Source organism: Schistocerca serialis, chromosome 1 (genome assembly GCF_023864345.2).
Source record: "Schistocerca serialis cubense isolate TAMUIC-IGC-003099 chromosome 1, iqSchSeri2.2, whole genome shotgun sequence".
Classification (NCBI taxonomy): Eukaryota; Metazoa; Arthropoda; class Insecta; order Orthoptera; family Acrididae; genus Schistocerca; species Schistocerca serialis.
The window spans coordinates 91,908,849-91,932,807 of NC_064638.1; the positions used below are offsets into that span (position 1 = coordinate 91,908,849).

Here is a 23,959-nt window from a genome sequence, read left to right on the forward strand (position 1 = left end):
TCCTCAGCTCTGGTTATGAGAGGGATAGTGCACAGATGATTTAATTAATATGTAACTGGAAGAACGCAGAAGGTTGAAATTAACAGTCCTGTAACTGTGGAGGTATCAAGAATGGTATCCCACAGGGTTCAGTATGGACCCCTTACTGTTGTAATACATATCAATGACTTGCCACTCTATATTCATATGATGCAAAGTTAGTTAATTTTTGCTGATGATACAAGTATAGTAACCAGACACAACAAACAAGAATCAGCTGAGGAAATTGTAAATAATGTCTTTCAGAAAATTATTAGGTGCTTCTCTGTAAATGGATTCGTGGATTCTCACTAAATTTTGAGAAAATACAGCATATACAATTCTGTACAGTTAATGGCATAACACTATTGACAAATATAGACTATGAACTGAAGTCTGTTGCTAAGGCAGAATATTCAAAATTTCTGCATGTGTGTTGATGAGGAACTGAATTGGAAGAAACACATCAATGATCTGCTGCTAGGTCCAGCTACTTATGCTATTAGGGTTATTGCAAATTTTGCTGCTAAACATATCAATAAATTAGCCTACTATGCCTATTTTCATTCACTGCTTTCATACAACATCATATTTTGGGGTAATTCATCATTAAGAGGAAAAGTATTCCCTTGCACATAAGCATGTAATCAGAATAATAGCTGGAGGCCACCCATGATCACCTTGCAGACATTTATTTAAGGAACTCGAGATATTCATATTATCTTTGCAATACATGTATTCTCTTATGAAATTTGTTACTAATAATCCATCCCACTTCAAAAATACAGCAAAATGCATAGCTACAACTCTAGAAGAAAGATGATCTTCACTATTCTGGGTTAAATCTGACTTTGGCACAGAAAGGGCTGAATTATGTGCCACAAAAATCTTTGGTCATTTGCCAAACAGCATTAATGGTCTGACATAGAGCCAACCTACATTTAAAAGCAAATTTGTTAAAAGAATTTGTGAATGATGACTCCTTCTATTCAACAGATGAATTTTTAGATATGAAAAAGTAACTGTAAAAAAAAAAAAAAAAAAACCTAACTATTTTGTATAAAGAAAACTCATATTAAAGTGACACATTCCACATCATTACAAAATATCATATTCATGATCTATGGAACAAATGTTTATGTATGTATGTATGAATGAATGAAAATTTGTATTTGGCTTCTCTTTTAGAAGTAAAACAAAATACTGATCGTACTGTTTTTGGAAATTCAGCCCCTAAGGGGGTGAAATATATGATGAAATTTATAATGAAAATATTCAATTGTGAAAGCATTTTAAAGCTAAATTTATGAACATTGGTAGTTGGCTTCTTGGTTAGAAATTTAAAAAAAAAAACATTTGTTTCATTGTTTCAACCCCTAAGAGGCTAAATAAGGACTAGACTGATTCACTGACTCATCATCATTCAGCCCAAACAGCTAAGTGGGTGAAACCGGGGATGAAAGATTTTTTGAAAAATGTTGCTACTAAGATAGTTTTGAAGCTGTAACTATGAAAATTGGTGTTTGGTTTCTCAGTCAGAAAAAAAAAGTTTCAGCATTTTTGTAAATTCAACCACGAAGAGGGGTAAAAAAATATTGGGCGAAAGTTTTTAAAAAAATAAATCATTGTTAAAGGACTACTAAAGCATTTTTAAAGCTATATATATGAAAATTGGTATTTGACTTCTCTGTTAGAAATAGAATAATACACATTTCAATGTTTTTGGAAATTGAACCCTGTAAGGGAGCAAAATAAAGCCTGAAAAGTTTCATGAAATCATTTCATTATGAACAAATTTTCAAAGCTAAATTTGTGAAAATTTGTATTTTGCGCCTCTGTTAGAAGTAAAAAAAAAAAAAATACTTGTTTCTTTGTTTTTGGAAATTCAGCCCCTAAGGGGATGTATTAGGGGATGAAAATATTTAAGAAAATATTTCCTTGTATTAAAAAAATTTTATAGCTAAATCTGTGAAAACTGATATTTTACTGCTCGTTTAGATATAATGCATATGTGTTAGGGAATGAAAGTTTCTATGGAAATATCAACAAAAGAATGCAAAAGGTGTGATTAACAAAAACCTTAGACTCCAGCCACTAGAATCGCTTTTTGGTCAGGCGTGCATTCCGAAAAGACCATGCTTATATGGCCTTAATTGGTGTGGAATGTTTAGAAGTTTCTGCAGTTTGTGAACAAGATAAAAATTCAATTAAGGAAACAAAATGGAAGGAGAGACAGGTTGGGGAAGATTATAAAAGAAGAGGCAGTTCACTAAATTCCATTTTGAAAGGGACACATATGCTGTGAAATCTCCCTTCATCATCTTCACATGGGAGTGACTAATCTGGCTCTCCTGTTTAATCTCACCTGACTTCATTTCTCCCTTAAGTAGGAATGAACAGTTCCAAAAGCTAGGAGAGTTTTTCCTAATTTTGTGTGTGTTTATTGACAGTACTGGTTCTTCACCACTGTACTGACACCCATTGTCTGCTTGTAATTTCATTATTTACCAAAGAGATCATGGTATAAGTTTTCATTTACATACCTGCCACGTATTGTATATATTAACTAAGAAGTGTCATTTGTGGCTGCAAGTTCTGACTTCTGCTTTTGGCTGCTAGTTCCAGCCATATGCAGTTTCCAAAGACTACTCAAATAAACAAAAGCTTTGACATTAATTAGTGATTAAACTGTTGGCCAAACAGAAAAACAATTTCATTCAAATTTACGTTGCACAAGGTTTCCCTAAATCATCATTCAGCACAGTCATGACATATTGTTGTTTACACCTGTATTCAACATGAAATCTATTACATTGACAATATATTAATAACCTAAATGCAGTCATGTAATTCATACACTGTACATTGCGTTCTGTATCTTCAGGAAAGTGGTTCCATCATCTTCTCACCCATTTAGAAAGATATGAGCACTTGCCCTTTTAGTGTACTAATGGTACAAAAGAAATGAGACTGCTCACATTACTAATTAATTATTTCTTATATCCTAATAAAGGAACTATTTCTTACGTCCTATTAGTGTGCTGTTGTTTTGACATTGCAGTGTATCCATGTATTAAGACAAGTTTCATCACAATCTATGTGGCAGTGAACAAGTAGTTTACTTCGTACATGTTCGTGTGATTCATCAGAAGGCAAAAACAACAGGGCTTCTGTGCAGCCTAATGGAAAATGATGCACATAGATTTTTTGAGCCATGGAAGTAGTGAATGCAGGTGTGTGTGTGTGTGTGTGTGTGTGTGTGTGTGTGTGTGTGTGTGTGTGAATCAGTTTTGATGAAACATGTCTTCACTTAAGTTCGAGGACAGACAAACAGTCATTTATTAATATGTCACAACAAGAAATTTCTTAGTAATGTGAGCTGTCCTTTTTTTATTGGGACAGTATAGTATTATTTCCATTATGTGTAACTTTGCAAATGAGGTGAATGGTTTTGACGTAAGTTTCCTGGAACTGTTGTCTCCTAGCTACAAATTTCTATTGTTACTAGCTAAAGTTGTTCCATAGTCAAATATTTTGTTTTCAAACTTGTAGTGAATCAAATGAAGAAGAAAGCACTAATGCTAAGGAGAATGGTCCTCCCCAAGAGGAAATGGCACAGAAAAATAAACAGATGACTGTGGGAACTGGAGACAGTGATGCTGCACGAACAACAATATTGAAACCTGTAGGGGAGGGGAAGAATGGAAATAAAACAGCCTCCAAGCAGCGGCCAGAGAGGAAAGGTTGTTGTTACTGGTAGGTCACCGGATCAAATAGAACATGTGGAACTTTTAAAACGTTTCAAAACATTGTTATGTTTCTTTTGTCTTTCTGTAAAGTGGCAAGGAGCGTAACCTAAACATTGTAGAACTGCTGTGTGCCAGCTGCTTACATTGGTACCACGAGTCATGTATAGGTCTTCAGCTTGGAAAGCTTGTGCCTTTCATGATGAACTACGTATTTGTGTGCAAAAACTGTTCTCCTACAGGACTGGAAAGTTTCAAGAAAAACCAGGCTGGTAAGTTGCATGCAGTTTTTGTGTGTGTGTCTATTTAAAATGTAAATTAGGCCTTAACATTAAAATACATAACTGTTCTAATACTTATTGGAGTCATTTGAATTATTTTTAGTCTAGCATTAATTACATTTTATTGGAATAATTACTAATTTCTCTTTGTAGAAACCTCAAAACTTAATTGTGGTAATACTTTGCAAATTATTTTTAAAACTGTTAGCCATAAATTTCAGCTTAATATTTTTTAACCTTCACGCACTGGGATAACAGAATAATGCTTAAAGCATTTAGAAAAGTTGTCCTAACTTTGAAATTATGCTTGTTTTGGTTATTAATAGATGTTTCATCATTTCTTGCAGATTATGTTTTTTAGTTGCTGTAATAGTTACACAGCTAATTTGTTATTAATTTTCATGTCCTGGAGGCCTTATTTTAACCATTTTGATTTTGTGAAACTTACCAGGCATGTAACATGCATCTCTAAGTGTCCATTGATGTTGTGGTGCTCACATGTTCATCCCTCTACATGTTTGATTGAAATTTGTGTAGTCATACTTTTTTCTTCACACTGATTACTGTTGTCATTGTTAAAATTAATGTGTTTTTATGTTCAAAGATGCGTAATTACCTTTGATAAGGATTCATTACCAAATGATAGTTCTGCTCCAATAACTCATAAAATCTTTGTTCTTGTGCTGTACTATTTCTTAATATAATGAACAACTTCTTTAGAAACCTAAACTTGGCAGTGCTGCACAGAAAACTTAAAGAGATTGAATGGTTAAATGCTTTTTCATTGTGGAGTAATGATAGTGGATCCAGAAATTGGTATGTTGCACATATGATGGAATTGTCTTGCTGGTATCGTGCTTCAGCAACTAAGTTCAACTTGCTTTTCATTTTGTTGATAATCATTCACCATAAAATAACATACATGGGATGTGGGTAAAACATTTGTTTTAGAAAATATTATTGTGAAAAATTTGGCACTGCTAAGAACAAAATATTTTCCAGAAATTTCCTTGGGAGATTTCATTTTTTTCTTAAATGCAATTGTATCCAATTTTTGATATTGTCCAAGTTCAAGATCCAGCAAATGACAGGTCTGACTATTTGAAATTCATGTTGTTGTTGTTATGGTCTTCAGTCTAATTAGTGGTTCGCTGCAGCTTTACATGTTACAGTACCCTGTGCAAGCCTCACCATCTCCGAATAGCTACTGCAACCTACGTCCATTTGAATCTGCTTACAGCATTTATCTTGTGCTCGCCCTCTACAACTCTTACAAGTTTAACCTTCCACCTACACTTCCCTCCAGTACTAAATTGATGCATCCGTGATGCCCCAGATTGTGTCCTATAATCTGATCCCTTATGCATCAAATTTCGTTCCTCCTCAATTCTACTCAGTACTTCCACATTTTCTACATGATCTACCCATCTAATCTACAGAATTCTTCTGTAGCACCACATTTCAAAGACCTCTTTTCTATTCTTGCCTGAACTTCTTATCATCCATGTTTCACTTCCATACAAAGTTACACTCCAGACAAATATCTGTAGAAAAGACCTTCTAACAGTTAAATTTATGTTGCTACTAACAAATTTCTCTTCTTCAAAAATACTTTTCTTACGATTGCCAGTCTACATTTTATATCCTCTCCACTTTAGCTGTCATCAGTTATTTTACTGCTGAAATAGCAGAACTCGTCTTATTACTTTTAGTTTCTCATTTTCTAATCTAATTTCCTCACAATAACTTGATTTAATTTCATTACATTCCATTACTTTTGTTTTGCTCTTCTTGATGTTCATCTTATATCGTCTTTTCAAGACACTATCAATTCCATTCAACTGATCTTCTAAATCCTTTGCTGTCTTTGACACAATTACATTGTCCTTGGAAACCTCAAAGTTTTTATTACTTCTCCCTGAACACAAATTCCTTCTCTAATGCTTTCTTTGATTTCTTTTACTACTCATTTGATTTACAGATTTAATAACATTGGGAACAGGCTACAATCCTGTGTCACTTATTATTTACTATATGTGATGGTAGTATCTGTTCCCGAAAGAACAGTTACCGTAGATGACCATGCAGCTTTGCTAGAAATGAAATGATAATTAAATGGACACACTAGTTGCAAACAGGCGTTGATGTACATTAATCTACCACAAGTAATGAGTATGATGGGCAAACATCTATTAGGCGCACTAAGAATATAGTGGCGTGGACATGTTGGGAATGTGGGTCTCATGGGGAGCGTGCAAGGGATAAGTCCCTGCAGGTGCACTATCCTCTGTGCCCGAATGTGAGTCTCACGGGGAGTGTGCAAGAGATAAGTCCCTGCAGGTGCACTATCCTCTGTGCCCTCGGTGGCTCAGATGGATAGAGCATCTGCCATGTAGGCAGGAGATCCCAGGTTCGAGTCCCGGTCAGGGCACACATTTTCAACATATCCCAAATGAAGTACATCAACGCCTGTTTGCAGCTAGTGTGTCCATTTAATTATCACTTATTTTTGAATCACTGTTTCTCTTTGATGCCCTTCTAATCTTAAAATTGTCATTTGGTTTCTATTCAAACTGTGTATATTCTTTCATTATCTGTATTTTACCCTTACTGCCTTCAGAATTTCAAAATATTCCAGGTAATATTGCCAAAAAAATTTTTAAGTTTACAAATGCTGTAAATATAAGTTTTCCTTTCTTTAACTTACCTTTTAAAGTGTGTTATGAGGTCAGTATCACCACATGAGTTCCTACCTTTTTCTGGAATCCAAACTGATTGTCCTTGAGAGCAGCTTCTGCTAGTTTGTTTCCATTCATCTGTGAATAATTCATTTCAATATTTTGCATCCATGACTTACTGAACTTATAGGTAATATTTACAGCTGTCAGCATCTACTTTTATTGAAATTGTAATTATTACATTCTTCTTGAAGTCTGAGGTTGTTTCCCATGTCTCATACATCTTTCACACCAGGTGGAATAATTATGTCATGGGTGGCTTTTCCAAGGATATTAGTAGTTCTGAGGTAATATTGCCTAGTTCATGGGCATTCGTTTGAATTAAATCTTTCAGTCTACTGTCAAATTCTTCTTGAAGTACCATATCCCCATCTACTTCCTCTTCCCTTTCTGTAATATTGCATTCAAGTTCATTTCCCTTGTGTATCCCCTCTTTACATTCTTCGTACCTTCCAGCGTCCCCTTCTTTGCTTAGCACAGGTTTTTCAGTTGAGCTCTTGATATTCATACAGTAACTTCTCTTTTCCCAAAAGGCCACTTTAATTTTCCTATAGGCAGTCTCTATCTTTCCTCGAGTCATACATGTTTCTGCAGTCTTGTGTTTGTTCTCTAGCCATTTCTGCATAGCCGTTTTGCACTTTCTCGCCTGTCTCATTTTTAGATATCTGTATTCACTTTACCTGCTTCATTTTCTGCATTTTTATATTTTCTCCTTTCATCAATTAAACTCAATATCTTCTTTAATTTCCAAGGATTTCTACTAGGCCTTGTCTTTTTACTTGTCTGATCCTCTGCTGCCTTCACTGTTTCATCTCTTAAAGTTATCCATTCAGCTTCTACTATATTCTTTCCTCCTGTTTCAGTCAATTGCTGCCTAATGCATCCTTTGAAACTCTTAACAACCACTGGTCCTTGCAAGTTATCAATGTCTCTTCTCCTTGATATCCTACATTTTTTTGCAATTAATTATGGTCAAATTCCACATCTGCCCTTGGAAATGTCTTCAGTTTAAAATGTATATGTTTGCAGCCTTATTTCATGGTTCTTAACCCAACTGTTACCAATGGATGAATTATGCTTTGTGCAAAATTCTACAAAGCAGCATTGTCTCTCAATCCTTTCCTCTTACCCACATTCTCGTATGATTTTTCTCTAACACAGCACATTGATATCAGATTGTAATAAGTATTTTATGATATATAACTGGGATGTTCCACATCAGTGAAGGTTGCACTGAATACTGGAATTAATATTGCATGAATGTATGATGTGTGTGTGTAATCTTATATTTCTAATTTTCTACTGTAATTACTTGTACTTGCCACTTAAACAAATCTTTATTACAGCATTTACACAGATGTGTGTAACTGCCTTAGGAAACTTAAAACATGCAAGTGCAAAAGAAGGCACACCCAGGACAATGTTTTCTAAAGATAAAGAAATTGTTCCATTTATTGATCTTCATTGGGAAGGCATGACAACAATGCCACGCCGTGTTACTCAGTCATGGCATTCAACGGTAAGTTTATTATATTCTATGTATGACAAAACACTGAAAAATTATAAAACACTGTGTAATTCTGTTCTATGGCTCAGACATGGTAAACTATTAATTAAGTGGTGCCTTTTTTACCATCTCATTGCCTTGTTTATCAATATTATATTCGTCATTGCAATAGACCTGTGAACTAGCTCATCCAAACATTTGTCACAGAACCTTTTTTAAATGTAATGTGAAGATCGCAATAAAGCTTTTATTTATTTTTTTTTTTATGTGAACATATCATCACCAAGTATGAAAGTCAATTTATGAGTACAAATTGTAGGGCTGCCCTTGGAATTTGTAATTGAAAACCTGTCTACTTTGAGCTCATAATATGTAATAAAATATGGTTTGTTCATTGCAAATAATTAGAGCAAGCATAATATTGCTCACAGTTATTCTGATACTTTTCTCTTTCAGAGTTGCAATTTTCTTGATGCCAGAAAAAAGGATTAGTGGTGAAAATTACAGTTATGAGAACTGTCTTCAATAGTTTCAGCAGTTGTAGCAGTAGACATTGAAACAGTTTTTGTTTTATTTTCATTGCCCCTCTTCAGTTCTTGTTTTCATTTCACACAGATTGTGTAAATGAGCATAGAAGGAAACATCGACAGTTAGTAAGGCCGATGATGAATCACAGTGCTAGGAAAAATGTAGAGGGAGAATGCAAATCTACTAGTAGATGGTAAGCTGCTAACCACAGTTAGAAAAATAAGTAAAGCATGAGTATTAATGAGCAGAGACTTCAACAGTAATTAAAGAGGTTGAGAAAGGGGAACACGCTTTGCAGAAATGAAAACATAATGTGCAGAATTAATAAATTATCAATTAGATAACACACAAATAAAAAAGCTGGAAATGTTTTAGAATGAAAGTTAATGTGCACAGACTAAATTGGAAACTACTGATGTAAGAGAACAGACTATGAGAAGTGAAAAATGTGCCTTCTGTTTGAGAGACTACTGTAGCTTTAATCAAATGTCAACAAGTTTCAGAACCTTTCTTCTTATGTCTTTTTCAACATTGGTGCTTATTATATAGGTGTGGTGTCTCCTCTTTCAGACATGCATACCCAAAAGAATGGACACCATACCTATGTCGTACACGCATATGATGGCGATCAATCTTTCAGTGCAGGTCCTCAGTAGTATCTGACCCATGATAATACTGTATGGTTGGAAGGGAAGGGGGATAATGGACAGGGGACACTACTCTGTAATGGGTGGTGTATGAAGACTTGGCAATATTATGAAAAGGAAAGACTGCTACTCACCATATAATGGAGATGTTGAGTCACAGACAGGCACGACAAAAATATTACTAAGCAAATAAGCTTTCGGCCAGAAGACCGTGGTGGAGAGAGGGCAGGGCAGTTAGATGCAGTCAGGAAGTAAGATGGCAGGGGGGGGGGGGGGGGAGTGAAAAGACTGTGGGTGCAAAGACTGTGGGTGCACTTGTGGAATAGGTGTCTGAGGAGTGGGGATTGGGAGAGGGGATAGGTTAGTGAAGAAGAGTGACTAATGGAGGTTGAGGCCAGGAGGGTTACAGGAACATAGGACATGGTGCAGGGAGAGTACCCACCTGTACAATTCAGAAAAGCTGGCCTTAATAGGAAGGATCCAGATGGCACAGGCTGTGAAGCAGTCATTAAAATGAAGACTGTTGTGTTGGGTTGCGTGCTTAGTAATTGGGTGTTCCAACTGTTTCTTGACCACAGTTTGTCAGTGGCCACTGATGTGGAAAGACAGCATGTTGGTTCTCATGTCCACGTAGAATGAAGCACAATGGTTGCAGCTTGGCTTATAGATCACACGACTAGTTTCACAGGTAGCCCTGTGTTAGAAGTATGAGACAGGTCTTGCATCTAGATTTATTACAGGGATATGAACCTTGAGGCAAGGGATTGGGAGCATGGGTTGTGTAGGGATGGACAAGGATATTGTGTAGGTTCAGTGGGCAGCAGAATACCACTGTGTGATGGTTGGGGAGGATAGTAGGTAGGACAGTCCTCATTTAAGGGCTTGATGAGATGAGTCAAAACCCAGATGGAGAAAGTGAGCCAGTGGCTCCTGTGGATATTGTGTCACACAGGAGTGCTCCTCTGTGGCCGGACAGTGGGGCTTTTGGAGGTGGGGAGTGACTGGAGAGATAAGGCACAGGAGATCTGTTTCTGCACAAGGCTGGGAGGGTAATTACAGTCTGTGAAGGCCTCAGTGAGAGCCTTGGCATATTTTGAGCAGGACTTCTTGTCACTATAGATGGGACAGCCATGGGTGACTGTTCTGTATGGGAGGGAGTCTGGGGTTTGTAATGGATGGCAGCTTTCAAACTGGAGGTATTGTTAATGGTTGATAGGTTTGATACTGACAGAGGTAGCCATGTTTGATGTGGAGGCCAGCATCAAGAAAGGTGGCTAGTTGGGTTGAGGAGGACCAGGTTAAGCAAATATAGGAGAAGATATTAAGGATCTGGACAGACGTAGGTAGGGTGTTCTCATCCACAATCCAGATCATGAAGATGTCATCATCAGTGAATCTGAACCAGGTGAGGGATAAGGGATTCTGAGCAGTTAGGTAGAATTCCTCTAGATGGTCCATGAATAGGTTGGTGTAGGAAGGTGCCATGCAGGTGCCCATTGCCGTACTCTGGATTTGTTTGAAAATGATGCCTTCAAAGGAGAAGAAATTGTGATTGAGGATGTAGTTGGTTATGGTGATTAGGAAGGAGGTTGTAGATTTGTAATACAGTTTGTAATGCATAGTGCATTGGGAATGGCAGTGTTGAATATCAGCTAGGCCATCAGCATTTGGGATGTTACTGTAAAGAGAGGTGACACTAATAGTGATGAGCAGGGCACTGCGTGGTAAAGGAACAGGAACTTTGGAGAGTCATTGGAGGAAATGGTTAGCATCTTTTGTAAAGGAGGGTAAGTTGTGGACGATAGGCTGAAGGTGTAGGTCTAAAGAGTAGAGATTCTCTCATTGGGGGTACTGCAACCAGCCACAATGGGAACTCCCCCTGCAGTATGTCTTATGTTCCTATAACCCTCCTGGGTTCAACCTTCAACAATCTACAGTACCTCCATTGAGACAGCTTTCACCCCTTCCACACTAAAAGGTTGCTCCCATATAACCTGGCTACCCATGGACAGTATATCCTTCCACCACCCCAAGAACCAACTGCAAAGAAGCATATGCACCTCAGCATCCAATATAATCCCAGGCCAGAGCAAGTGAACCATGCCCTTTTCCAGGAGTTATGTGGATGGAACTTATCCTAGTAACACATCCTCCATTTCCATAATCCTTCTGGCTTCAATCTCGGCTAACCCATCGCAACCACAACATTTACTCAACAGCCCTCCTTTTCCTTGTTCTGTTGCCTCCTCCCAGTCCACACAACCACATAATTGCCATCATGTGCTGCATGAACCCACTGGCTACAGTGCCTGTGTGTCGCATTCCTATCCCATGCACCTGCTACCCCTCTCTCCCATATTCATATCTTCAGTTCTGTTGCCTCCGTCCAAGCCAATCACCTACCACTTCCCTCCTGGTCCCCACCTTTTTTTCTCCCTTCACCCACCTCACACCAACTGACACAACTGCTCATCTCAGTCTACCCGCTGAAAAGCAATCTGGGCATTACATGTTCAACACCTGACTGGCATAATGTAGCTGTACAGGTGTGTGTGTGTGTGTGTGTGTGTGTGTGTGTGTGTGTGTGTGTGTGTGTGTGTGTGTGTAAAGTTTCTTAATGGTAAATTTCTTTTAATTTTTATGAAGTGCTATGCCATCTAACTATGTAAGAGGATTGCTGTTGTGTGAGCATAACACTAACAACAATAGCAGCATTATTACATAGCTATCTAGGGTGATAGTCAATAAATATTGCAGTCTTTGTATATTTATAGGTCTACTTGTAATTTTTGACTTGGTATCCATCGTATGCTTTTATCTTTAGAATACTGTGTGTACAGTCAATTAGCCAAGCTCTGATATGGTCATTTTCTTAGCTTCATGTTTTTGCCTGTTTCAGATCCATCGTGCCTTAATGAAAGATACAGGAACATTATTTGTATGTGATGACACTGGGAAGACTGATGCCCATCCATTATATGGTCTTCAAGGCCTTGAACTAGTTGACATAAGGCCAAATTATGAGGCAATGATTCGTGGAGGTCATTTGAAAATTACAGACATGGGAGTTCAACATGGTATTATCTTTTTGGTTAACTAGTTGCTAAATGTAGAATTTTGATATAGTACATTGTGAAATGGAAAATAGGACACTTCTCAGTATGATAATCTCAAAGTTTAGTTTGTTTTGGATACAAAACTGCAGATGTTAGTGAAACATTCTTCTTCGTTGGTGTACCACATCATCATTTATTACTTATATTTCAGATAGATCTTTCTGTGTTGAGTGCAATAAAATAAAGATAATCTAAAAGTCTTTGTCTGCATTCTCTGTGGCCAAACCATCTATTAGGAAAGTTCTCACTTTTTGATGTTATAAAAGTATAACCTGGTGCAAAATCTTATCAATATGAATTGGTTAGTTTGGCTATTAGCCACCTACAGTTCCTAAAAATACATTCCATCTTCCGAGACGATGAGGTATTTTATGTTTCTGACAAGAGAAAAATGAGAAAATTATCCAGCCAAATTTGGATTCTGTAGCATATTTCGATTCAATGTAATTTTTCTTGTATCCACAATGTGAAGATAGATAATTGGTCTTGAACATCCTATCTGTACATTTAAGTTGACCTTACTGATTTATTTCAGATACTTTCTTAAGATTTTCAGCGTACTAAATTCCTAGCGTGTTAAGAAAGTCCATTTTTATGTTGTCAAGCACGTTTCACAGGCTCTTTTGAGATGATTTACTAAGATGTGTTTGCTCAGTTGGTTCACAGTACCAGACTTGAAGTATAAAGGAGCATTCCCACTTGATATTCAACCAACAGCATTTGGCATGAAATCTTTTAATTATTTGATGTTTATGTTCATTCAGAATAGATATCCAGTCAATTATTTGAATAGTTTATTAATTATTTGCTTGATTTATCATGCTAGATCTGCCATGGTGTTAAATAATTAACCACAGCACTGTACAGCTTAGCAAAATGATTGATATTTATCATTTACATTTTATTGTGATTACTTTTCATGCTCATAGAGCAAAATATTCTCAATACAATTCTCTTGTGTCTAATGACTTACTGGGATAAAATAAGAATAAACATTGACCTTATGTAAGCTATAGTGCAGAACTTTTTGTACATACCATATCCGAATATAGACAGTGTATACGTAAGAAGAAGAGTACCAATTAGAATTAACAAAAGGTTTAAAGTTCTGGAGGATGAAGAAACTGTAAATTTAAGTATGAGAAATGATGTTTTCACAAACATTATACTGGAAACATTGAAATACATTGCAGAAGCAAAGAAGCACATACAAATCAAAATTTCAGAGCACACAAGACAGTGGAACAACGTAAAAGAATCGAAAGTAAGTGGAACAGAAATATGGAGTTAACTGATCCAAAGAAAACTATTCACTAAAATTTACAAGAGGATGTCAGAAAGTATAATTAGAGAATTACAAGGGAGACAATGCAGAACAACCAAAGTCATAAGAAATTGAAAGAGGCACTTATCCTTGGTAGACACCAAAACGTATCAGTCTGGATGCCAGTTGATTGTTGCAGCAAAGTGGGAGACCATACTGAAGATGTCTGAAGCTTTCTGCAGAAATCTGTTAAGTGCACCTAAGGAAATGAACACTTAGGCCGCATCCAGAATGAGAATTTCACTCTGCAGCGGAGTGTGCGCTGATATGAAACTTCCTGGCAGATTAAAACTGTGTGCCCGACCGAGACTCGAACTCGGGACCTTTGCCTTTCGCGGGCAAGTGCTCTACCAACTGAGCTACCGAAGCACGACTCACGCCCGGTACTCACAGCTTTACTTCTGCCAGTATCTCGTCTCCTACCTTCCAAACTTTACAGAAGTTCTTCTGCGAAACTTGCATAACTAGCACTCCTGAAAGAAAGGATATAGCGGAGACATGGCTTAGCCACAGCCTGGGGGATGTTTCCAGAATGAGAATTTCACTCTGCAGTGGAGTGTGCGCTGATATGAAACTTCCTGGCAGATTAAAACTGTGTGCCCGACTGAGACTCGAACTCGGGACCTTTGCCTTTCGCGGGCAAGTGCTCTACCACCTGAGCTACCGAAGCACTACTCACGCCCGGTAGAGCACTTGCCCACGAAAGGCAAAGGTCCCGAGTTCGAGTCTCAGTCAGGCACACAGTTTTAATCTGCCAGGAAGTTTCATATCAGCGCACACTCCACTGCAGAGTGAAATTCTCATTCTGGAAACATCCCCCACGCTGTGGCTAAGCCATGTCTCTGCTATATCCTTTCTTTCAGGAGTGTTAGTTCTGCAAGTTTCGCAGGAGAACTTCTGTAAAGTTTGGAAGGTAGGAGACGAGATACTGGCAGAAGTAAAGCTGTGAGTACCGGGCGTGAGTCGTGCTTCGGTAGCTCAGGTGGTAGAGCACTTGCCCGCGAAAGGCAAAGGTCCCGAGTTCGAGTCTCGGTCGGGCACACAGTTTTAATCTGCCAGGAAGTTTCACTTAGGCCGCATGTTTCTTGAAGTTTTCCCAGCAGGCTGAGAAATGATGGAATACTTAGGCAGTGTACTATGAGAATGATTACATTACAGAAGAACTATTCGAAGAAGTAGGGAAAGCACTTAGGCACATTAAATACTTCCACAGTTACTCACATGTTTGCATACGAGAATGATACCAGATAGTTTGAACAACATTGTATTTGTTGTAATTCACAAGAAAGTGTGCAAGGACAATGTGAAGAACTATAGGCCCATCAGTCTTGTGTCAATAATGCGCAATTTGTTTTTACAAATCATCCAGAAAACACTTTAGTGTTTAACCAGGGAAAAGAACGAGCTTGCTTTAGAATTGGGTGAACCACAATGGGCCATCTACAGGTGGTCAAGAAAGTTATAAAAAGAAGCAGTGTATATCAGATACCACTCCGTGTAGTGTGTATTGGCCATGATTATGCATTTGACTCTATCACAATACAATCTATGCTAATAGAACCTGAGAACTGAGGAATAAAAACTACTTACATCAATTTGTTTAAGGATATATATACAACAAGGCTACAGCTTCCATTTGATTGTGTCAAGTGAGTGAAAACTTCAGACTTGTGGCAGGAGTTAATCAGTGGGATTCCATTTTACCAAAATATTTTCTGCAGCCATGGAAAAGGTCTTAGCATCATTCAACTGGGTTGAAGAAAGGATTGCTTTCATTTTGTTGTGACATTGTTTTGTTTCCTTCAAATCCGGAGAAGTTTCAGCAAAATATGGAAGAACTTAAAAGAGCAAATATGATACAGGCTTGAGGAATAATTACAGTAATATGAAAATAATGGAGCTCATTCAGGAAAATGAATATTGTATCCAGAAGTAAAATCCCAATGTGCCTTAAACAGATGGTCTGTGCTTTGAGCTGAAGGTCTATAGTCAGTGTATACTACCAGTACCAATTTGTGAATGGGTAAAATGGACTTTTAGTGCTCATATTGTTTAAAATTTGAGGCTTGTTAATCAATCAATGGAAAGATATACATTGGGATGAGAAGAAGTGACAGAAACACAAGAAATGGATAAGAGAAAAGACAGAAGTCATGCGTGATGGTTAGATATAAAACTTAAATGGAGATGTGCTGATCATACAGGATGTAACATAATGATGTTTTAAAAAATTTTCAAGATTGTAGAGGATGAAACTGTGTGTTTTGATATTAGGAACCTACAGTCACAGAAGTGAAATGAAGTTTTCTCATTCACCACTGGGCTATTGAAAATCCATGCACGACCTGTATGAGAAGTTACAAGATGAGATTGCCAATGAACATTTGGGCTGGAATTCTTGGAGATCACTTTATTGGACCTCATATCTTACCAGATTATTTGAATAGTGCTTGGTATATGAACTTTCTGGACAAGGCATTGCGTGAACTTCTACAGGACTTTCCATTGCAACTGCACATTAGTTTGTGGTTTCAGAATAGTGGTGCTCCAGTGCACATCATCAGGCCACAGCATAACTCATGGAAAACTTCAATCAGATAGTAATGATGAGGAGATTTCTAGTCCCTTGGACTATGCACTCCCCTAACCTCACCCCTCTTGACATTTTCCTCTGGTGTTATTTAAAGTCCTTTGTGTACTCAAAGCCAGGAGGAACACTACCTGAGCTTATTGAGCACATCTTTACAGTGTTTGATACCATTGGAGGGAGCATGGAATCTTACAAAGAATCAGTGAAAGCATTGTTCATTGTTGCACATTATGTAATGAAGTTGATTATCATCACAGTGAACATTTACTTTACAGTAATGAAGCCACAGATTCCCTACTATCAATAAATGTTTTCCAGATTACGGTAGGTTCCTTTTATTAAAACGTTCAAAATATCATTCTCTACAATCTCCCAAATTTTCAAAATGTCATTCTGTTACACCCTGTATAGGGAGACAAATAGATGGGACATGGATGGAGAAGATCCTGTCCAGGATTTTCCATGATAAGAAAAGCCTGCCTAATGGAAGATGGATTCACAACATAAAGAAAAAAGCAGGACAGAATTGTATGTGAAAAGCTGAAGATGGTAACAATATGGAGGAGTCTGGAAGAAGCCTATATCCAGCAGTGGATGTTAAATGGCTGATGGTGGCAATGATGGTTATTACATAAATGTTTAGGACTGAAACTCAATACAGCATCCATCAAATGTATTGGACATTAAAAAATTGAATTTAAATAATGCATTTAAAAAGGGTTTGTGGAATATATCATTGAAGTTGTCTAAGAAATCTAAATTGAAACTTAAAGTGATCCTGGATGAGCAGTTTCATTATTCACTGTAGTTTTACTCCTAACTGATTCTAAGAATGTGTGTGCCTGTTTAAAGAATTAAAAATTTGTTGTAATATTTGTAAATGGATCATACGGCATCTGTTATTTTTTCCGTAAATTTGTTCGCAGCTACTAATAAAATGTGCCTATCAGTGTAATTGTGCATAGCTCTCATAATCCTTTGACATGCTGTACTCTCTCTGCATGAGTGATATTATTTATGATTTCTGTCTTTTGTCACATGTGTAGTACAACCATCAAGTACCGTAAAAGGTCGAAGTACAAAAAGGAAGATAGCATCTGATCAGGGAGGTGGTGGTAGACAGAGGGGTCGAGTAACTGAAGCAACTGCACCAAAATTGTCAGCCCATGGCTATCCTTTGGAACATCCATTCAATAAGGATGGGTATCGTTATTTCCTTGCAGAGCCTGATCCACATGCTCCATTTAGGCAGGTATGTCACATTGCTATTTCGCAAGAGAAGATTCATAACTGGTGTTTATAGTTAAGAGCTGGTGGTGTTGGTGTGGATTTATATAAGGATTATAATTACTCAGAAGTATTAGGCAATGGCAATGGGAAATTATCATCTTGATATAGCATTTGCTGTCATTTCCAAGCTTTTGTAACTCTTCAGAAGGGTTGTGCTTCCTCACTAGAATGTGAACACAATGAATAATATCCATTAAATATCTTTTGTTTGCGTTTAGGTCTTGCTATTCTGTCTGAGATTCCTTAAATTTTTGTAGTATTTTTTTCTTTAGTTTTTGCCTGTTGCAGACCTCATTATTTCAATATTGCCTTTGTTTCAACTTTAACTAGCACCCAGTACCTTACTGTGGGCCTTCTTTCTTTCTTCAGTTCAGGTTTTCTTCAGTTTTAACCTTTGAATTTGTTTGGAAATGCTGGTGTGTATGAAGCCTCTTCTTGAACAGATCACAACTCTATATATCTTCATTTGTCATCACTGCTACTTGAAGATCCAACTCAACCAAGCAGTTGTCTTGTGTGTCTGTAGAAAGTGATCTTCCTGTTTCATATGGTGTCCATCACCTTTTACACATGTGAGTAGAATTTGTTGCTATGCTCCCTTCTAAACTCACTATTCTCTCTTATTAGGCCCAAGCTCTTCCTTAAGATAATTCTTTCCTTGGCATCTAACTTCTCATTCAAATCTTTCCTATTCATCATGAGGCACTTTTTCGTGTACAGTGCCTCTGGTCAGAAGCCTGCACATTGGCGTTTGAGCTTGATGTTAAATGACACTGTTTGCTGTGGCACCTCTAGCCAGCTGATTTGGCACTTCCATCTTGTTGACCGTAAACATGAGGACTTCTTTCTCAGTGGTATTGTTTTCTATCCAGTCTCCTAGGTGGCCAGATGTTTGTAATCTGTATTTAGCTTTCTGGATGCCGTCTTTGTGTTAATTATAAATTACATTTTCCTTCAAAGTAGATCTGGAGACGCAACTTGGCTGCCAGGGTTTCAAGTTCATTGATATTTATAATCATTATGCTAGGGAATGAGAAAAGAGTGCAAGATGATCTGGAAAAGCTAATAAGTGAGTTCTCAGATCTAAACTCATGCAGCCCATTGTGTTTCCATTTTGACCTGTTTATTGTATGTCTCTTTGGTCTACTCACAAATAATTTTCTCCAGCATACAGTTGTAAAGATGAGAGCTTGTCTCCTTGCCTAACACTCTTCCTGACCTTGAATCTTTTCTTCAAATTTCACTTTGGTGAAAGTGTCACCTCTTGTATGTTGTCAAGGTGAATTAAATGGCACAGCAGGCAGATTTGGTGCCATTCTTATGAAGTGGATGTATTAGGACAGTTATTGTGTTTCCGAAATCTCTTGGATGATGTCCAGTAGGTTTTTCTCACCTGGTGCTGTGTTGCTCCTTAGGAACTGAGTGATCTGCCTGTCAGCTCTTTTGTGGGTAGAAGTGAATCGGTATTGAACTGCATGGTCTCTTCAAAAGCAAATTTTGACAATTAAAAAGGACTTAAAATATATTGAAAGAATCAGATACTGCCCTCATTGTTGTAAGCCAGTTTTTGTTTGGGAGCTCTGAAGTACATACTTGAAGAGATATATTTACTGAGGTTATGTGTGAAGATTCTGGAGAAATTCCTTGTGTTGTTTTTTTCTGAATTCATGATCAATCTGTGTCCTGTTGGTTTTTGTAGGAAGTACTCTTTACCCCATGAACAAATCACTGTTCCTCCAAATTTTTTGCCGTAAGAAAGTCTCTCCATCTATTATTAGACTTCTGTGAGTTCCATCTTTGCCAGATTAGTGGCTTCATGGGTTCTTTGAGACACTCCCTGTTCTCTTCATAAAGAAACAGTAATTTACTAGTAAACTTCTGGTTGTTTTTTTTCTGTCTCCTAACATTTATTATCATGACTCTTCTGACATAAGATGATATGGACCTTTTATCTGTCATAAGAAATGGTTCAGAGCGTTTGTAATATTGTTTTTATTTTTCTTATTTACACTAAAAGCTACACTTGAATTTTTTCCTTGGTCTGTTTCTTTATAATAAAACCTATGTTCTTATTTCAATTCTTTCCTAGAATTCTGCTTATTATCTCTAAATAGGAAGTAGTAGAAAGTCTATATTATTATTGTTTATTTATGACATTGTATTTTACTTAATTTGTTCATAAATCATTTGATACACTGAAAGTTAAGTGTTATATAGAACAAGTCAAATGCAACATTAGGCACTGATTTACTGAGTAGGTGCAAGAAATAAATAGAAGGTGAGTACATAACTCTGGCAGATTAAATAATGAATGCAGCTGATGAATAATTAAGCAAAAAGACATAGTCTAGGAGAAATCCTTGACTAACATATAAGATATTAAATTTAGTTGATGAAAGGACAACATGTATAAATGCAGCAACTAAAGTAGGCAGGAGTGAATATAAACATTTAAAAAATGAGATTGACAGAAAGTGCAAAATGACAAAGCTGGAATGGCTCATAGATAAATGCAAAACTGTAGAAGCATGACTATGAGAAAGATAGAGGACACTCTTGGAGGAAATAAGTTGCTGTATGAGCATCAAGAGTTTGTTGACTCATTCCACTTCCCAGAGGTTCTCTTCCTGACGGGAGCTATGAAACATAATGAATGAATGAATGAATGAATGAAGTGAAATAATACTTCTATAGGACATAATTTTGAAAAATATTCGTATCATTCTGTGTTAATAAACTAACAGCAAGGTGTAAAATATGTCTACATATAGTAATATTATTCACACTTTCCATACAGAAACATTATACTGTCAGTTCATTTCTACAAAATATGTCCACATCTATTTTACAGTATCAAATTTTTATTATGTTCTACAGTGCCCCAATTTGCTTAAGCATAATTTACCAAAATATAAATTTTATATTTATGTTGCAAGCTACTGTGTAGCTCTGTACTGCAAAAGCATTTTGCAGCAGATAATTTTAGAAAGATACTTCAAATTTTAGAATGTTCTATTTTTTAACTTCAACTCTGTGGCAATTTAGTACATGGAGTTCTCAAGTTTCCTTTAGTAACTGGAAGTTGACCACTTGCATCTAAACTATTTATTTTCATGAATAATATGAATCTGTGAATATACAAACAGGTCAGTGATATAATTTGCAGTTTTCTAATCAAAAGTGTGCAAGAGGTTTCTGAACTAGTACTTAATTTACAATATATATGTTGTACATAGTTATTTGATCATAGATGTTTGTGGATCCTTATTCTAATGATATTATTAGCATGCAACTTCTCAAGGATGTTTTGAAATAAGTCTGCAATTGATACTAGTAGGTAGTTATTGTTATTATGTGTAATTTATGTTATACTTATTCTTCAGTACTGAAATTTTGTTGGAGGCAGAGTGTGTACCAAATTTATTTAACTATGTATCATATCAGAGTAGTGCAGAATGAAACTGTAAACCTGTGCACACCAGGAAATATTAGAATAATAATTTGTCATTTTGTCTGTGTAATTTGTATTTGTGGTTTCTTTTACATGGTTTAGCAACTAGCTGAGAGTTTGAGCTAGGTATAATAAAACTAACAAGAAAAAGTAATGTAACTGAATAGACAAAAAATCTACTCACCAAGCCATGGCAGGAAGAAACACACAAATGTTAAGGAAATGTGCAAGCTTTTAGAGCCAGTGAAGGGGAAGGAAGACAGGTGAAGGAAAAAGACTAACAAGGTGTAGGATGGGGAGAGTTACAGAAAAGTTGCCTAGGATTTTGGTTCAGGGGAGACTTACTTGGCAGTATGAGAGGGAAAGACTGATCATTGAGGACTGCACCAGATGAGATTTTTAGCTCTCAGCTATAAGCTCTCAGAGCCTCAGACCTCATCTACTGCAGTCCCCAACAATCAATCTTTCCTTCTCATCTGGTCCCATAAGTCTCTCATGACCCAAGATTCTGGGTGATTTTTCCACAATTCTCCCCATTTCCCAAACCTTGCCGATCCTTTTCCTTCATCCCTTCCTCTTCATACCTTCTGATAGAAAAAGGAGCCACTGGCTCCGAAAGCTTACACATTTTCTTAACTCTGATATGTGTTTTCTCCTGCAACTGTTTGCTGAATAGATTTTTTATAACAAGAAAAATGAATGTTCCTGAAACACAAATTTAGTATTATGATTATTGTTTTCCACATAAATAGTTTCTAGTTCCTAATGAATATCTTGTATCGCTCTTTCTCACCACTTTTTCGACTCCAAAACAATTTGTTTGTTTTAATTATTTCAGATATAAATATGTTAAAAGGTGCCTATCACAAGTTATCATGGACTTGTGGTGCTGTAACTGAATGGCTATGTAAGACTTGTCAACATACTAAAATCACTACCGGTACTCCATCTGTTATCACTGAAATTATGATGCAACACTCTCCCCTTATCTTTTATGCATATCAACTTAAATCTACAGTATACATAATTATGAGAAATGTGGATCTCTTTGTTATAACAGGAATTTGATGAGAGCCCTGACTGGGCAGGTAGACCAATACCTGGCTGGTTGTACCGCAGGCTGTGTCCAAGTACAGTCTTACTTGCACTTCATGATCGTGCTCCACAGTTGCATATTTCTGAAGACAGACTTTCTGTCACTGGTGAGAAGGGATACTCCATGGTTCGTGCCACTCACTGTGAGTTTTTGAGACAATTTACACATTAATTACATTTCTTTTTGACTATATTTGGTAAGATATTCCTTTCATTTTCTGTGATTGAAGCGGTGAGTCGTGGCACATGGTACTGGGAAGCCACTGTGGAGGAAATGCCTGATGGCTCAGCAACACGTCTAGGGTGGGGACAGGAGTATGGAAATCTGCAAGCACCTTTAGGTTATGATAAATTTGGATATTCCTGGCGGTCAAGGTATGTAGTTAATTTTGAACTGTCCCAGAAAGATTTTCTGCTAATTTTGTTGCAAAGTTCTCATAGAATGTAAACCATAAAATTTAGATTTTCTGCTAAGATGTCTTTTATTGTGCAATCTTAATTATTATGAACTGGAGAGTTACTATGGTAATACTTTACAAGCTGTTTTTGTTTTTATGTTTACAAGTAGTAAGCACTTTGTACTGATCTCTGATACCATATTCTATTTTTACCTGATGCCTTTTTATTCATATTTTTATGACAGTTCATTGAGAGGGAGTGAGTGAGTGAGTGTGTGTGTGTGTGTGTGTGTGTGTGTGTGTGTGTGTGTGTGTGTGTGTGTGTGTGAGAGAGAGAGAGAGAGAGAGAGAGAATTTCATCATATTTCAACCTGGTGCCTATTTATTCATAGTTTTATGACAGTTCATTTACATCTTTAGTTTGTTTTATTATTCTCCTTCTTCATTGCCTTATTTCTCTTTTCCTGCATTTAAGGTATTTTACAGACATGCAATAGTAATAACACAATCAAGCAAGCCTAAAACTATTGTAAATAAACCATACTGTCTGCTGATCCATTTATTTCAGTGAATTATATTCTCATCACATAATTAAGTTGACATAAGTGTTTATCAGGGAACGGAAGGTGCTTGCAAGCAGTCTAATGTTTTTGATTGCTAAGAGTGTGTGAAGTGTGTGTGTAAACTCCCCACTTCTCTTACACAAGTTGACTTACTTGGGAACACGCAGCCGATCTTCTTCTCTTGATAGCTGGCTTCTGGAATCCCTACAAACTTCTTCTCTGAAGAATGATGCTAATCACAGGAGCCTTTTTAGACTCTCTCTCTCTCTCTTTATGAAATAATGAGGTACGCGAAGAATACTTTTCAACAACTATTGGTATATTTGAACTTCCTCAAAGAACAAAATTCACACTTCTCACATAAACAATTTACTTCTAGTGAGTCAACCGTGTTGTCTCACATTAGAAACAATTAAGTTAATATAATAGAGGGAAACATTCCACGTGGGAAAAATTATATATAAAAAGAAAGATGAGGTGACTTACCGAACGAAAGCGCTGGCAGGTCGATAGACACACAAACATACACACAAAATTCAAGCTTTCGCAACAAACTGTTGCCTCATCAGGAAAGAGGGAAGGAGAGGGAAAGACGAAAGGATGTGGGTTTTAAGGGAGAGGGTAAGGAGTCATTCCAATCCCGGGAGAGGATAGACCTTAGGGGGAA

General features: G+C 36.9%; 1 protein-coding gene across 2 annotated transcripts in view; it reads left to right on the forward strand.

The window, feature by feature from the left end:
• LOC126462433 (set1/Ash2 histone methyltransferase complex subunit ASH2-like) overlaps positions 1-23,959 on the forward strand; it is a 121,726-nt gene that overhangs the window by 63,425 nt on the left and 34,342 nt on the right. For both annotated transcript variants that reach the window (XM_050096073.1, XM_050096072.1), the window contains exons 2-8: positions 3,571-3,774; positions 3,858-4,036; positions 8,130-8,302; positions 12,365-12,542; positions 17,542-17,747; positions 22,297-22,474; positions 22,562-22,706. In XM_050096073.1, coding sequence (XP_049952030.1) covers positions 3,571-3,774; positions 3,858-4,036; positions 8,130-8,302; positions 12,365-12,542; positions 17,542-17,747; positions 22,297-22,474; positions 22,562-22,706 — 1,263 coding nt within the window. The remainder of the gene's footprint in view (positions 1-3,570; positions 3,775-3,857; positions 4,037-8,129; positions 8,303-12,364; positions 12,543-17,541; positions 17,748-22,296; positions 22,475-22,561; positions 22,707-23,959) is intronic.